The sequence below is a fragment of the Python bivittatus genome, unplaced genomic scaffold (genome assembly GCF_059951505.1).
Source record: "Python bivittatus isolate LINGU-HERP-01145 unplaced genomic scaffold, Pbiv_v1 ctg000590_np1212, whole genome shotgun sequence".
In the NCBI taxonomy this organism is placed as follows: domain Eukaryota; kingdom Metazoa; phylum Chordata; class Lepidosauria; order Squamata; family Pythonidae; genus Python; species Python bivittatus.
Genome location: NW_028277086.1, coordinates 1,945,364 through 1,959,718, shown reverse-complemented (window position 1 = coordinate 1,959,718; position 14,355 = coordinate 1,945,364). Strand labels below are relative to the sequence as shown.

At 50.1% G+C, this 14,355-nt stretch overlaps 1 protein-coding gene across 2 annotated transcripts in view; it reads left to right on the top strand.

Moving 5' to 3' along the window:
- The window catches only part of ZC3H3 (zinc finger CCCH-type containing 3), a 210,494-nt gene that overhangs the window by 187,142 nt on the left and 8,997 nt on the right, over nt 1-14,355 (top strand). For both annotated transcript variants that reach the window (XR_015797541.1, XM_088148865.1), the window contains exon 11: nt 4,262-4,443. Coding sequence is in view for 1 of the 2 variants with exons in the window: in XM_088148865.1 (XP_088004991.1) it covers nt 4,262-4,443 (182 nt within the window). In the remaining variant the exon portion in view is untranslated. The remainder of the gene's footprint in view (nt 1-4,261; nt 4,444-14,355) is intronic.

Genomic DNA, 14,355 nt, shown 5'->3' with positions numbered 1-14,355 from the left:
GTGTCACACTTGCATCACTTGATTCTTTCTGAAAATCAGTATCCTGGACCCACCAGTGAAGCTTGGTGGAACCCTTTACAATCATAGACTCGGGGGCAAAACCGTAAGCTCAAAGTGTACTTTTCCAGACCCTCTTCCAGAAGTCTGAAAACCCTCCGGTAGAATTACAGGCACCAACCCCACTGGAAATTACTTTTCCCTTGCCCCAGCTGAGCATAAAATCCTGCCTTGGAGATGCTCCTCAGGCTTGCTCGCAAAGTTCTGAGAAAGCTGGTCTGGATGTTCTCGACAGGTCCTCATCTTTATAAGTGCGTAAAACAGTCCAGCCACAACATCCCATCTTCAGGAGCCAAGGGTGAGGGCTGACTGCCAGATTCATGAACCAATGTGGCAACCTCCCACTAGCACCCTCTGGGTGTCGGGAGTTCCTCAGGCCACAGCTCAGAGACACTTCTGTACAGGAATCAAGGAACGCAACAGACATTCAGGAGGCACTGAGTGAGATGCAGGAAGACCTGGCACTAGTGGCTGCATCTCAGGGGCTTTGCTATGAAGACACATCAGGCCAAAGCTGTCAGCCTCCAGGCAGCATCGGGGTAAAATGATGGAGCTGAGCCCTACCAAGTTGGCTCTCCCGTGTGTCCTCGGAGCCCTCCAGTGTCACAGGACTGCAGGCTCCTTCCTCAGACAGAGAAAGGAGGCAAGAGGGGGCAGAAGGAACTCAATACCTCCTTCAAGTGAATCAGTCAGTTGGTTCAAAGGCAGATGAAGAATTTTCCAAAAATTCACCTATCAGTAAATACTGTTTGTTTTAACTTCCTCTGAATTATCAGCCAAGGTTCACTGACCCAGACTTATGGTTCTTTAGTTATTATGACCATAATTTAGACTCCTTCATCTACAGAGTTTGGCAGTTTACAATTAAAATCAGCCAAGATAAAATCATTCCAGCAGGCAGTGGGGCTAGCCCAGCCTTGCTTGGTGTGGCACTCTTTTAAGGTCTTGGAGGGTCGCAGATGAGCAACGCCGGTCCAGATGGTGCCGATCGGTGGCCGTAGTGCCTGTGCCCACCTTCCACCCAGTTCTGCAAATGATCCACCTCTGCCTTAACTGCAGACTCCAGCAGGTGGATTTGTCTGGACCTGAGGTAGAAGAGGCTTGCTTCCTGACCTCATCACCAGGGCGGGACCCACCTATGGCGGAGTTGCAGGCCCCTGAAGGGTATTATGCATTTTAAACACAGGGAATGCCATGGATGGGGCAGGGATGTACATCCCATTAAAAGCTAGTGTCCGAGTGGACAGCAGGACTTGGGGGCTTGGGTTAGCGTCCTTGGCCAGCGGAAGGAGACGCAGGTCAGCTCTTGTCCCTCCCATGGAGGTGGGGGGGGAACCTGATTGTGGGAAGCTGGAAAGGAGCTTGAACATCCTCCCAACCGCTCTCTCTCTCTCTGCCTCTCTGCCTCTATATTGGTCCCCAGAGAGGCTCTGCAGGCCCCCAGCCATCCTTGTATGGCAGTGCCCGGAGAAGCACAGCAAATACCATTGCAGAGTTATTCAGGGTGACTGAATAAACTTGGTATGGCCCCTCACTTGCTTCCCCTGTGTCAATGAGGCAGAAAATACCTCCTTGCTCTTTTTAGGTAAGAATGTCCTGGGGGGGAGAGGAATCCAGCAGGGCAAGGGAGATGAGCTGGCTCGGGGCCCGCGTTCCAGTCCCATTTTCAGGGAGACGGGATTGGGGGTTAGGTGAGAAGGGCTCTTAAATAGCACATCTTCCCTCTGTCTTGATTAGAGCTGCCAGTGCAGACGTCAAGCATGATAAAGCATCACATTAACTGGATTGCTCGGGCGGGGGGGGATCCTGGCATCTTGGAGTGGGCAGAGCTTGTGAGCTGAGGCCAGGTGGCCAGAGCAGCAGCGGTCAGGGGCTTAGCTGAAACCAGAGCTGACCCAGCCTCTGGTGCAAGAGTCAGGACTCTGTCTGGCTTCATGCAAATGACCCGACCTGGCATGGATGGGACTAAGGCGATCTTTAATTGTCTGTTCGTGTGTGCACGCGTACGTGTGTGCGCGCAGAGAGAGAGCAGCTTGGAGGCTAAGGTACAGAGGGGAGCTTTCAGGTCAGGAAAATGAAAGAATAAAGTCTTTCGCCTTTCAGGCAGAGCACTGAAATTGTTCCAGCAACTAAACTACAGTACAGACTCCAAGCGGCTTGGAACATAATTTATTATAGCCGAAGGCCAGAAGGAGAAAATACTACTAAAGACAATGAAATAAAACAAAACATTGAATAACATGAAGGTGGCCAGCAAGTAAACAGAGTTATAACTGAGGGAGACCTCGGATCAATTGGTGGCTTACTTTCACTGCCGCTGTGCAATATTTTGCTACAACCTGAATTACAGTTTGAAATCTGAAAAAAAAGTGCTATCATATAAAAGCATTCGGGGGAATGCTTTTCCCAGGGTGGCGGTTAGTCCCCTCCTCCAGGATCCAGGGGAGCACATCTCTTTCTCCAGATGATGATGATGAAAATAATTAAATAAAGTTATATGACCACCCAGTCAGTGTGTGGCTCAGGCCCCATACCCAGGTAAAAACGACACGTAAGAGCAAAGAAAGAAAACACCCATAAAAACCATGAAACCTCTTGCGCATCAGGCAACTTCTTCTAGCCACAGCCTTCGAAATCCAGCCGGGCACAAGGCGTCCCCACCCAGCGCCTGGAGCAAAGCCGGCCCCTGAAAGCCTTCCAGACGGCGGAGGGTGGGGGCCGTTGGGACGTGGGGGGAAGGCTGCTCCATAGGGCAGGGGCCGTGACGGGTCCTGGCAGAGGACCTTGCTCAAGTGACTTGGACCCAGAGCACGCCCAGCCAGATCTTGCCGGACAAGCAGAAGTCATTGGAGGCAGGTGGTCCCACCAGTAGCCGGGTCTGTGCCATGCAGGGCTTTGGGGGCCACAGCCAGCCCCTTAATCACCCCTGGAAGCGTGCTGGCAACCAGGGCAGCAGTCTGGGGGCACCAGTGTTCGTGGGTGCCCTGAACTACTGGTGCCACTGCTTCCCGGGCCCACTGTAGTTGCCAAGTGCTCTCCAAGGGCAGGCCCATGTGGAGCACATTATGGTAATCCAAATGAGGGATAACAAGGCTTAAGTGAGCACAATCTCTATTATTATTATGGTTGGTTGCACCGCCAGCCAGATGTTTAGACTGGGTTTGGCGTTTTTACCCACCTGTCGAGTCCTTCCCAAGGACCTGGGATAGGCAGATGTTGCTGTTATTATTATTCTGTTTATTAGGTTTATTATTTTGTACAATTCAAGGTGGCGTATCTAATGCCCCCACCTCATATTTTCCCCACAGCAACAACCCTATAAGGAGGGTTGGGCTGAGGTGAAGCGACTGGCCCCAAGTCGCCCAGGCAGCTTTCGTGCCTAAGGGAGGACTCGAACACGCAGCCTCTCGGTTTCTAGTCCAGCGTCTTTAACTGCTGCAGCCAACTGCCCCCCTGGACCAGGAACGGGCACAACTGGCTCCCAAGATGGGTTTGTGCAAAGGACCGCTTAACCACGGTTGTCACCTGCTCTTCAAGCAGAAGTTGTGAGTCCTGGAGGACCCCCAAATTGTGCACCCGAAGTGCAACCCGCTCCAGAACCCAAGATGGAAGTTTTCTGGATCCAGGCCTCAGTCTTCTTTGGGTTCAGCTGGGGGCTGCTTCCCCCCCTCCAGATCCTCACAGCCCCCAGACCCCATAAGTGTATATAACGAATGAGCTGATGATATTTAACCTTACACAGGAGTAGAAAAGAGAACTGCACCCCAAGGGACCCCTCAAAGTTGGGACCAAGGGCTGATGCCGATAGGCAGGATGCACGGCGCTTCTTCCTGCCCACGCAGCAGCACTCTATTGCAACGGTTTCTTTTCACTTGGGTTTTGATTTTAACTCTGTTCATTTTGTCATGCTTTTCCCTGTGAAATTTCTATTGTTGTAACCCTCCTGGAGGGTTGGAACAAACAGGAAGGTGGGATATAAATTCAATAATATGTTTTAAATGTACAAAACAGGACCAGGGATGGGTCGGAAGCCCGAGCCTTTACAGAAGGCTGCAAAGTGCTTTGCTCCTCGGAAGCAAATTCTCACGACTCACGAGTGACCTGCTGAACCTCTGCTCAGAGCCAAGGCCAGGAACCGTTGCGGGGTCCGGTGGGTCACTCGACAGCTCACCGGAGGACCTGCTCTTTCTTTGTTCTCTTACAGGAGGAAGGAGCAAGAGAGGGGGGAGGAGGAAGGAGCCCCCGCAGAAGCCCCCTGGCACCCCAGGAGCCTCTCTCACACCAGCCGACTGACCAAGCAGCCCTCCTTCATCTCCCTCCAGTCACCCCCCACCTCCCCCCACGAGGAGGAAGGCCCCAAGTCAGAGAGGAACGGGGAAGAAGCAGGTATGCCGTGGGTGAAGTGCCCGTTCCGCTCGGGGAGAGCTGCCGTAGAGAAGAAGCAGCAGCAGTTTGGTGTTAAAAGGTCTTTAATTCTCCAGACTTCGCTAGATCCCACCTCCTTGACAAGAGTTGTCATGAAAGTCATTTCAGGAAAGTGATTTGTTGAGGGTTGAAATGGAAGGAAATGTGGGGAAGTGGAGGGAGGAATAATTTCCAATAGATTATTTTTCCAGCACATGAAGGAAATGATGTTGGCAGCCCTAATGCGTCTTATGTTTGGAAGGTGGAGGAGAAAAAAAAACTCGTGCATAAGCAAAGGGTCGTTGTTTTCTCCTGGGGAGAAATGCCTTCTCAGTCTGTCCAGGAAGAATCCTGGAAGAATCCTGTCCAAGAAGAAAGCTAGCGCAATCCCTCAATAACTGCTTTGTAACACAGATTTCATTGCGAAGAAGATTCCAAGGAGTGAAGTGTACAAATCTAATTTGACTAGGAGAATGACAGCGTGGGAGCGGGTGGAATTGGAGTTGCGTCTTCTTTTTACAAGAAGGAAAGCTGAGAAATTAAAGAAATAAGGAAGATAAGAAATCCCCCTTCTCTCCCCCCCCCTTCCCTGATCTTGGTCCTCTCTCTGAATTGGACAGTTTCAAGCCAGTCGCTGTTCCATGATTTCGCCCCATGCTCCTCTGCCCCACTTTGGCCAAGGAAGTGTAGAGTAATTCCCCCCTTGAGCTCCTGGGGTAATGATGGGCTCTAAACCAAGAAGAAGAGAAAGAAACCTGGTTTGTTGCCACTGGCTACGGGTAGTTTTTGCAAGGGGCTCCAGGTAATGGTGGCTTCCCTGCGTAACACTGCTTGTGTTCCCCCTGCTTCTCCCATCTTTTTTCTACTTCCCACCAAACAGCAGGTAGAGTCTCTTCTTTATTTTGTACAAAGGGAGAGAAGGATTTTTCCCACGAAAGACTCCTTGGATGTTTTTTTTTAATTGGCAGTGCCAAGGGCCTGAACCTTCTGCATGCCCTGTTTTTTTCCCCAGGGATGAGATGGGGTTGGGCAGAACTAGGAGTACAAGCAAAGGACGGTTGGATTTCAGGAAAACTTTGTCTGAATGCTGATCCCTGAGGGAGAGGAACAATTCCAACACTGGTTTTCAGAGGCTCCATTCACTCAACACTTGGTTGTAGAACTCATTCATTTGCTGGATTCCCTCAACACATTAAATCCAGATGGCAACATGCCATTTCCTCTCCCACCCCATAAAACCATTCCCAAACCCCAACTTACTAACCAAGGTTAGCATTTTATGCAAAAGCGGTTATTAGGTCTTTGACTGACTTGGTTAAGAGAATTGTTGGATGGGATCTGAACTCCAGAAAAATGCCCAGTGCCTGAAAGCTCTCGCTCTAGGCATGGAAGCTACAATGTGCCCTTCCTTCCCACGGGACCTCAGTCTAGAGGTTGCGTGCTGATTCCTTTGGGATGCCTGTCCCTGTGCCAAAGAGTGGCCTTTGTGTACAGTGGTCACCTGCCGTTCGATCCCACATGCATGGGCCATTTTCTAACCTGGCAGAGAATGAGGGAAGTTCAACACATCTGGAAGACACGTGTATGGATGTTCATAGGATCATAGGGAGGGAGCTTGGAGGACATCTAGTCCAACCCTCTGCCCAGGACAGGAATCCTCAGATGGCTGTCCAACCTTTGTTTGAAAATTTCCAGCGAGGGAGCCCCCATGACTCCAGGAGGCAGGCTGTTCCAGTGCTTCATAGCTTTCACTGCTGGCTCATGCTTAATCTGTGGTCTACCAGGATACCCAGATCCTTCTCACAAGTACTATTGCTAAGCCAGGTGCCACCTATCTTGTACTTGCGCATCTGGTTTTTCCTACCCCAATGCAGAACCTTATGTTTCTCACCTCTGAACATCATTTTGCTGGACAGAGCCCAATGTTCAAACTCATCAATATCCTTTTGAACCTTGAGCCCATCTTCTGGGTTGTTTGCAGTCGCCCCCCCCCCCCAGCTTTGTATCACCTGCTGATCCACAGAGCATCCCTTCTCTCCTCTAAGTCATTTATGAAGATGTTGATGAGCACTGAGCCCAGGAGAGAACCCAGAAGTGCCCCACTGTACATCTCCCTCCACGTGGACAAAGACCCATTAAAGACCACACGTTGGGTATGGCTGTTCAACCAACAGCAGATCCATCTGGTAGTGGGACCACCCATCCCACCTTGTTCCAGTGTATCAAGAAGGAAGTTGCTCTTATGGAAAACGCTTACTGGTCTAGAGGTCTTCATTGCTGGCAGAACATCCTCCCTTCCCACATCTTTGTGGTGGGTCTGGCCATATGTACCCATCCCCCATTTTTTTTGCCAGAGGGATCCAGTCCTTTAATTTCTGGTGTTCCGATTGGCCATCCCAAGTGGAGACGCAAAGCCTCCTGTTGCTTTGGTAATCATCCGCAGGTAATGCACCTTTCCATATTTCACCTTCCAGTTAAATAGCTTGCGCCAAAGTGAACGGTTCTCCCCACACTAATTGTAACTGAGTGCACCAACGCAGGCCCTTCCAATCGAGTGCTAATTTAATTAGAAAGCACCCATTTTAGTTAATTTGTTCAAGAAGATCACTGCAGGCTCCTGGAGAGAGCAGATGTTCCCCTCTCCCCCAGTGAACATTCTGGGGTTTGTAAATGACTCCACTCAGCCTTGTTTAGGAGAGAAAAGAGGATTTTATGGCAGCAAACGACCCTTTCTGTAAACATTTTACAGCTCTCTGCACGTTTGAGTGAGGATAAACCCCTGGCAACTCGGCGGGCTGCAAATTTGCGACCATACGGCTATCATTTTATTGTCATATTTCACGGTCGTAACGTTAATGGAAGATGCTTGCTCCAGTCTTTTTAACGGCTCCGCTGAGCACGCTCAAAAGACTCTCGCTTTGGAAAATGCACTGAGGCACAGCGCTTCCGTTTTTGTTTACCGCTTCTGTTCCGGCGGGAAGAGCATGGCCCGCAGACCTTCTCGCCCTTCCCTGCCGCGGGGCTGCCCTGCCTGGCCTCGAACGGCTCTCTGGCCCACCTGGGGCTCCTCTGTGGGCCGCTGGGGTGCCCAGGCAGCGGCTCCGCTGGTCTGAGGGTGCTTGGGGCAACTGAGCTGCGCCACGTCCTCTGTGCCAAAGCTGGAAGGGTGGCGCGGGAAAAGCTCGGCCGAGCTGGGACCTGGCCCGCAGCTGCTGCCGGCCTCCAAGAGCGAGGAAGGAGGGACAGGGAAGCGCTGGGGGAGGAGAAGGAGTGGGGAGTTGTCCTCTGATTTCGAGAAGGCACTTTTGGAAGGCAGGAGCAGTGGTGGGGATGGGAGGGAGAGTAGCACTTACTCAGCTGTAGTCTGGCCCATTTGGGATTGGAGACTCCAGCAGAGATGGTCTGCCGGCCCTGTCTGTTCCGGTCGCTATCCGGGGTGTGTAATTTTGGCCAAGTTTATCTGAAAGCCTACCCTCCAGACAGTGTGAATTCTGGATCCGAATGTGCCACCTGCAGGGAAGGCTCAGGGCTGTAGGTGTACAAAGAAAAAAACAGTCTGAGTGAACAAGGCTATTTTTGCATTGATAATGATTGTGCAATTTATTTCCCGGGCAAAATTTGCAGTGGCCTGTTGTGTCCCTTGTACTGTGGTGGGGGGGGCAGACATTTGGGGGAGTCTCAGTGGGTTTCTTCCAGGCTCCTGGGACTTAGGTCTGCTGAGGATCGGAGTCAAAAAAGCAGAGCGATGGGAGGAATGAGCAGAAGGCCTTGGGGCAGGGGGTGGAAAGTCATCAAGAGTTGTTCTTACTCTAGCATGTCCCCTCCACCCCCCCCCCAATTTATCACAAAGGGGCTTGCAGGCACTAATGTGGGGTGCCCCGTTTCCACCCCCAACTCAGTACCACAAGATAAAGTTGTTAGGATGGGGGTGGGGGGCAATCTGGAGTTGTCTCCAAAGGTCCTTGATGTTTCTTTTCCTCCACTTCCTCTGTTGGGCTGGATGGTTCTGGGCGCTGGTGAGGCAGGAAGAGGCCCCGGTGAACTGCGTGTTGTCTTCGGTCTCTCCCTCTCGCTTACCCGCCCAGCACAGCCTGACTCCCTTGATAGCCCAATTTCACACCATGGCACAGTCCTCTGTTGAGTGTCTCATCTGGCATATGCCGGCAAATCCATGTTCCATCAGGCATACAGAACAAGTTAATTAAAAAGCATCACAAACTACTTTCATAATTGAGTTAACAAACCTCTAATATAATTGCTTCCCTAATGCAGAGCCCATCAAGCTTCCGTTCCTGCACGCGCATCATTTGGAGGGGAGCGCATCCGTATCCCTGTCCACCAGCTCAACAGCTTCCTTCTGCTCTGTCACTCCCAGCCCAAATTCTGCTTCGAGGAAATACAGATTCTGTACTTTAAAAGCAGCAGATAGATTGGTATGGTGTGCGGGAGGGTTTCTCAGTCAGGGAAAAAACATTTGGCAAAGAAGGAAGAGGGGCTCATAGTTTATGGAGTAGGAAGGAGGGGACCATGGTGAATTTTGCGGAGGGAGCCAGCAAGTGCAGTTCAGTTGCTTCCAAGAATAATGAGGCCTTGCACCTGATTTTAAAAAGGTAAGAAAAGCAAAAGGGTGAAAAAAACATCCTTGGTCTACAGTAGACTGCCCCCCCCCTCGCTTTATTTATTTGACTTTATTTCTGGATCCCACCCTTCCACTTGTTTTTGTATCCAGGACCAAATACATCAGGTCTTGGGTCTCTTCTGGGAAGTCCGTTTTGTCTGGGGTTCCCCAAGTCTGTCTTCTGGTCAGATCCCGGAACTCCACAGGCTGGGAGCCGAGCGCTGTATGTGGGAAGGAAAAACCAAGGAAGTGGGTTTATCCAGGGTGGCTCCTATGTAGGGAGAAGGCCGCACAAGGGCAGCGTAAGCAGGCAAGGGAAAGCCCTGCCTTGGGGTTTAAGCCAGCCCTGTGGTTTTCATGGGGCCTCTTCTGAATCAGGGGAGACCTCGGAGAAGGGCTCACGTATTTGTAGCCACAGACTGAGCTTGGGACCAGCACAACCTGAAGGCAGCCCGTATAACATTCTTTTTTTAAAAAGGAACCCAGGGAGAAACAGCAATTGACGATGAAAGAGAAAATAATGTGGCACAAAGAGGAACACGCCTCGCTGAAGGAATGTCCGCATGGATTCTGCAAAGGTCCCTCCTGCCTCACCGGCCTTCTAGAGTATTTGAAAGTGTTGGGAAACATATGAGTAGCAATGACCGTTGATATTATACACTCAGTTTCAGAAAGCCTTTGTAAATTTCCCATCGGAGACTGCTGAATAAACTTAGTGGCCAAGAGTTATGGATTGCTAACTGGTTACAACAAAACAAAGAGAAGGAATGAATCAGCAGTTTTCTCAGTGGAGGGAAGTAAGAAGTGGAGTCCCCCAAGGTCTTTCTTGGGTCTTTAACTTGCTCGTTAATGATCTTAAATAAGCAGCGAGCAGGCCATGTTGGCAGGAGACGCCAAACAATTCAGTGGTGAAAACTCAAATTGATTGTGAAGAGATCCAGAGAGATCTAAAGAGATCAGTCAGCCAAATGGCAGGTGCAGTTCAGTTGATGTAAGTGTAAAGTACACACACTGGGCAAAAACCTTAACTTCACTGACCTGTCTGTAACCAGAAAAAAGACCTTGGGGTCCTAGGGGAGAGCTCAGGGAAGAGACTGACTCTGTGGGCCAGAGCTGCGAGAAGGACAAATTCCACGCTCCGGAGCAGAGAAAGCAGCCGGGCATTATAATGCCCCTATACAGATGTGCACAGCCTTCGTTGCTGCCTTTGAAAAGACTATAACAGGACTAGAAAAAGGGCAGCGTAAATTATCAGGGGGCTTAAACACCTTCCCTATGAGAAAAGGCTGAAACCTGTGGGGTCCTTTTCCTTCAGAAAAAAGAAAGTAGAGGGACATGAACAAGATGCAACCAGTCATACAATGGCATTGAAAGACTTGGGCCGGGGATCATTCAGCGAAACTGGTTGGAAGGGCATGTAGGACAGATGGAAGGAAGCATTTCTTCGCACAGCACATAATTCATGCCCACAAGACCTGATGTTGGCCACTGACTTATAAATTAATGGAGGAAGGTCTGTTGAGGCTGCTGATCTTGAAGGCTCCACGTTACCTCTGGGCTAAGACCTCCGAGTCAACTCCCAAAATGGCAGGCCTCCTTGAATTCCTGCTGCAGTTCATCCTCCTTCTCTTTACTTCAGGCCCCAGTTTCTGAGCACATTGGCTGCGCGGGGTAGAACTGGATCCATACACTACCTTGGAGTGAAGATAGCACAGAGTCCATGTGAATCTCAATAGACGGCAGTACCAATTCCAACATTGCCTAGGTTTTGAAGCTCACCAGGGCTGGCCCTGGGTCATCAGGGAATCCCAGAAGTATAGATTGGACTGGGACGTGGATGGGGATTAAAAAAGCAGAAGAAGCCAGCGGGAAATCCCTACTTTACTGGCGTCAAGAAAGCTACGTGGACATATCCATTTTACCTTTTACCGCCCATGAGAAATCAGGGCAGACCCAGCCCAAAGTGGCTTCCTTGAGGACCGTGGCAGTGCCACTCCTGTGCCCACCATTGCTTTCTGCGCTCTTGCTGGCTTTCTGTTGGACCACATTTTGTCAGCCGGCAGGGAGTTAAACATGGTCAGTAAATTGCAAAACGGAGCCATTGTGTTGGTGAACCACCTGACAAGTGGAATTGAGAAGCTGCTAAGCGTTAGGTGGCATGACCGGGGGTTGCGTTCCTGCACCCCTCCACTGCCCAGCAGCCCACAACATGCTTCTAGGATTCCCTTGTACCGTCTGCGGGACTGTGCTCTGCGGTGTGCATGGCTGCTGCAGAGGTGAGAAGGTGTAACAAGCAGAGGCCTCCAACTAGCAGCTAGTTTGGGCTTCCAGACATTGGGCTTCCTCTCTGTCTGCAGGCCGAGCAGCCTCACCGACGCTCCCTCCCTTGTGCTCATCAGTGTTTTTGCTGGAAAGAAGCGTGGGTGTCCTGCTCCCTGCGATCCACTCTTGAGGACTTCATCCTGCTTTGAAGGAGAAGATACAGGAGGTTCTTCTTGGAAGACCCAAGGACCTCTTCCAGCTTTGCCCTGAGTAAGGCCAGTCCCTCGTGAAACAAATGCCCATCCTGTTTCCCGAAACACCTCTGGCCATTTTACTCAAAGTCACTCTTCGTGATCCAGGAAGGTAGGAAGCCGGTCAACTATTCAGTCTGGGGTCCAATGATTGGCCATGATCTCCAGGCCTCCAGGAGCATCCTTTCCCAGCCCTACCTGGAGATGTGGAAGAAAGCACCAGGGCATCATGTGCACACGCCACACAGACAAAACCAAGGGGAACTTCAGTCACACCATTGTAGCCTCCTTCTTGACTTTTTTGACCCTACCCTGCGGACACTCCTGAACATCACTGAGGTTTCCTGCTATAATCTACTTGTGTGTGGCTTCCGGAGGCAATTCTGGGCATTTGAGCAAGCACTTTACTGCCAGGGATAATTACAGCGATTTCTTTGTAGCTTGGGTATTAATTTGAAGCCAGAGCGTATAACGTCCCCTTCCTGAAGTGCAGGCAACAGATTTCAGAATTGTATATAGAGCCCCAAGGCAGGTGTTATGCAAGACTTTGAAAAAAGCAGCTGAACAGATTCCTCCTTTGCACCGTGAGCAGTTGAGAGACAAGCAAAGGGCGCTTAGAGGAAAAGAAGAAAGCAGTTGGATTTTTTTGAAACAGGAGACACAACATTGCGCTGAAGGTGTTACCTAGCCGGGTAACAAAATGTTTGCAAGAAAACAGCTAAGCTCAGAGAACCCCAAGGACCCACAGACACAACACTGCCTGAGGGACAACTGCCTCTTTCTTCCACATTGGGGTGGTCTCTCTCTCCTGTTTTCCAGAATCCTTCACAACTTGGTTGTTTCTCCGTCCAGCTGAGGAGTGACTGCAGGGGTGTCTGCAGGGTCCAAAAAGCCAGGATAGCCGCCATGATGTTGCAATCGAAACTCTGCCAGGTTTGTGTGTGCAGTGTGGCCGCCATCTTGACTTTTTGGACCACAACCTGCAGGCCCCTCCTAGATGGAAAGAAGCTGGCCTCCCTGTGTCCAAAGACCCCCGTGTGGGACGTCTGTCACAGCCCCAGGCCAACATTTTCTCTTCCTAGCATCCCGATCGGTTTGCCTGCCTCTTAAGCGCAGGAAAACTGCCTGTTGGTTTTCATCAAAAGGAGGGAGTTTGTTGGAAGCACTAATTCTCCCGCAAGCGTGACAAGCTCAGCAGAAGCAGCTCAGGTTTCCGCCACGCCGGCTCGCTCGCCTTCCCGGCCGCACGCTCCTCTTGCTCAAAGCCGTTCAATCATCATAATGAAAAAGGGGCTTCTTAGCAGAGCTTTCACTAACTAGAAATTATATACCTGGTTCCCAGAAGATAAATGGTGCCGCTCCCGAAATACAGAGGGTAGGAGAAAGAAGTGAGCAAGTGTTTATGTGCCAGCAAGATGGATCACACAATTTGAACGATCTACCAGGAACAGGGAGAAAAAAATAGGGAAGGGAAGTACATTTCTGTTTGCTCAGTTTCGGCAGGACCTTTGTCTGTTAAGGTGGACTAAAAGGGACGGAATATTCATTCATTCATTTGTTCATTTGTTCATTCATTCATTCAATTTGTAAACCTAACCCAACTCAAGAGTCGACTCCATAACTAGGGGTAGGGTTTTTCCCGCCTTGATAAACGGTAGCTCGAAGCCCTGATCGCTCAGGTGACCCAGGGCTTCTGCTTTCTGGATTTTCCCTCATTTGCTGCCCTTGCTTGTAAGAGAGGGTGTTGGGTTGCAAAATGATGACTCATTCAGATTAGTCTTTCCTTTTTTTTTTTTTTTTTCTTTCTTGCATATCCCATCTTGATTTGGAGGTCATTAATCCTTGGAGTTGGGCTTTGGAGCTGGGATATTTTCCTAGCATTCTTGTATCTATCCAAAGGGAGAGAATGGAGCTGGGAGGCCCACATTCAGGTGTCACCTCCACGGTAGCCTCTCCAGGTGGATTTGCACCGATGGCTAAGCCTTCATTTACCACTCTCTGCAAGCGCATAAGTGCGTTTATGAGGAAGCATCTCATAAGGCCAGCAGGAAGTCCCCATCTTGATCTTAGTTCCCCATCTGTAGTGTAGGGTTGATGCAACCAACCTTCCCCTTGTCGGATTGTTGTTGTTTTTTAATTCAACTTTTAAGAACTTTACAATTGAATTTTCATTAAAAACATGACAGTTGATAGCAGTTAGTGACAGGTTTGTGTGTAAACTGTAAAATGATGGTAAGCAAAACTTGCATGAGTGAAAAACTGAACCTCAGTAGCGTGGTTGGTTTTTTACTCTGTCAGGCCGCGGTAATGTGGGGGGACAAGAAGGAATACCGTGGGAGCAAAATGGGGTTGAACTCGATAGCTTGAATGGCTACTCCCAGCGCCCTAAAACTGATCTTGCTTACTCCGATTTTCCAGCACATCGCTTAGCTAGAATACCGTTGGTCTTAATTTTGTTTTAAATCTGTCCTTTCCATGGGCAATTCATTATTAAGACCAATCAGCAAGACGCTGGGAGTTTTTAGCAGTGCAGTGCCCTATCAGAGCCTCTTGGTGCGCCCATGAGAATTTCATAACCTCTAAGCAAGCAAGATGACCAGCCGATGCCCCCAACCAGCCCTGGATTTATGAAGAGGAGACTGTGCTCTGTGATCAAAAATCCCTCTGCCACCAGCCAGGGAAAAGAAGTTGATGTGAATGGCAACTAACTCCTCTGGGTCGTCAGCTACCGCCCCCAAACTTGCCTTATTTTATTCCATGCCA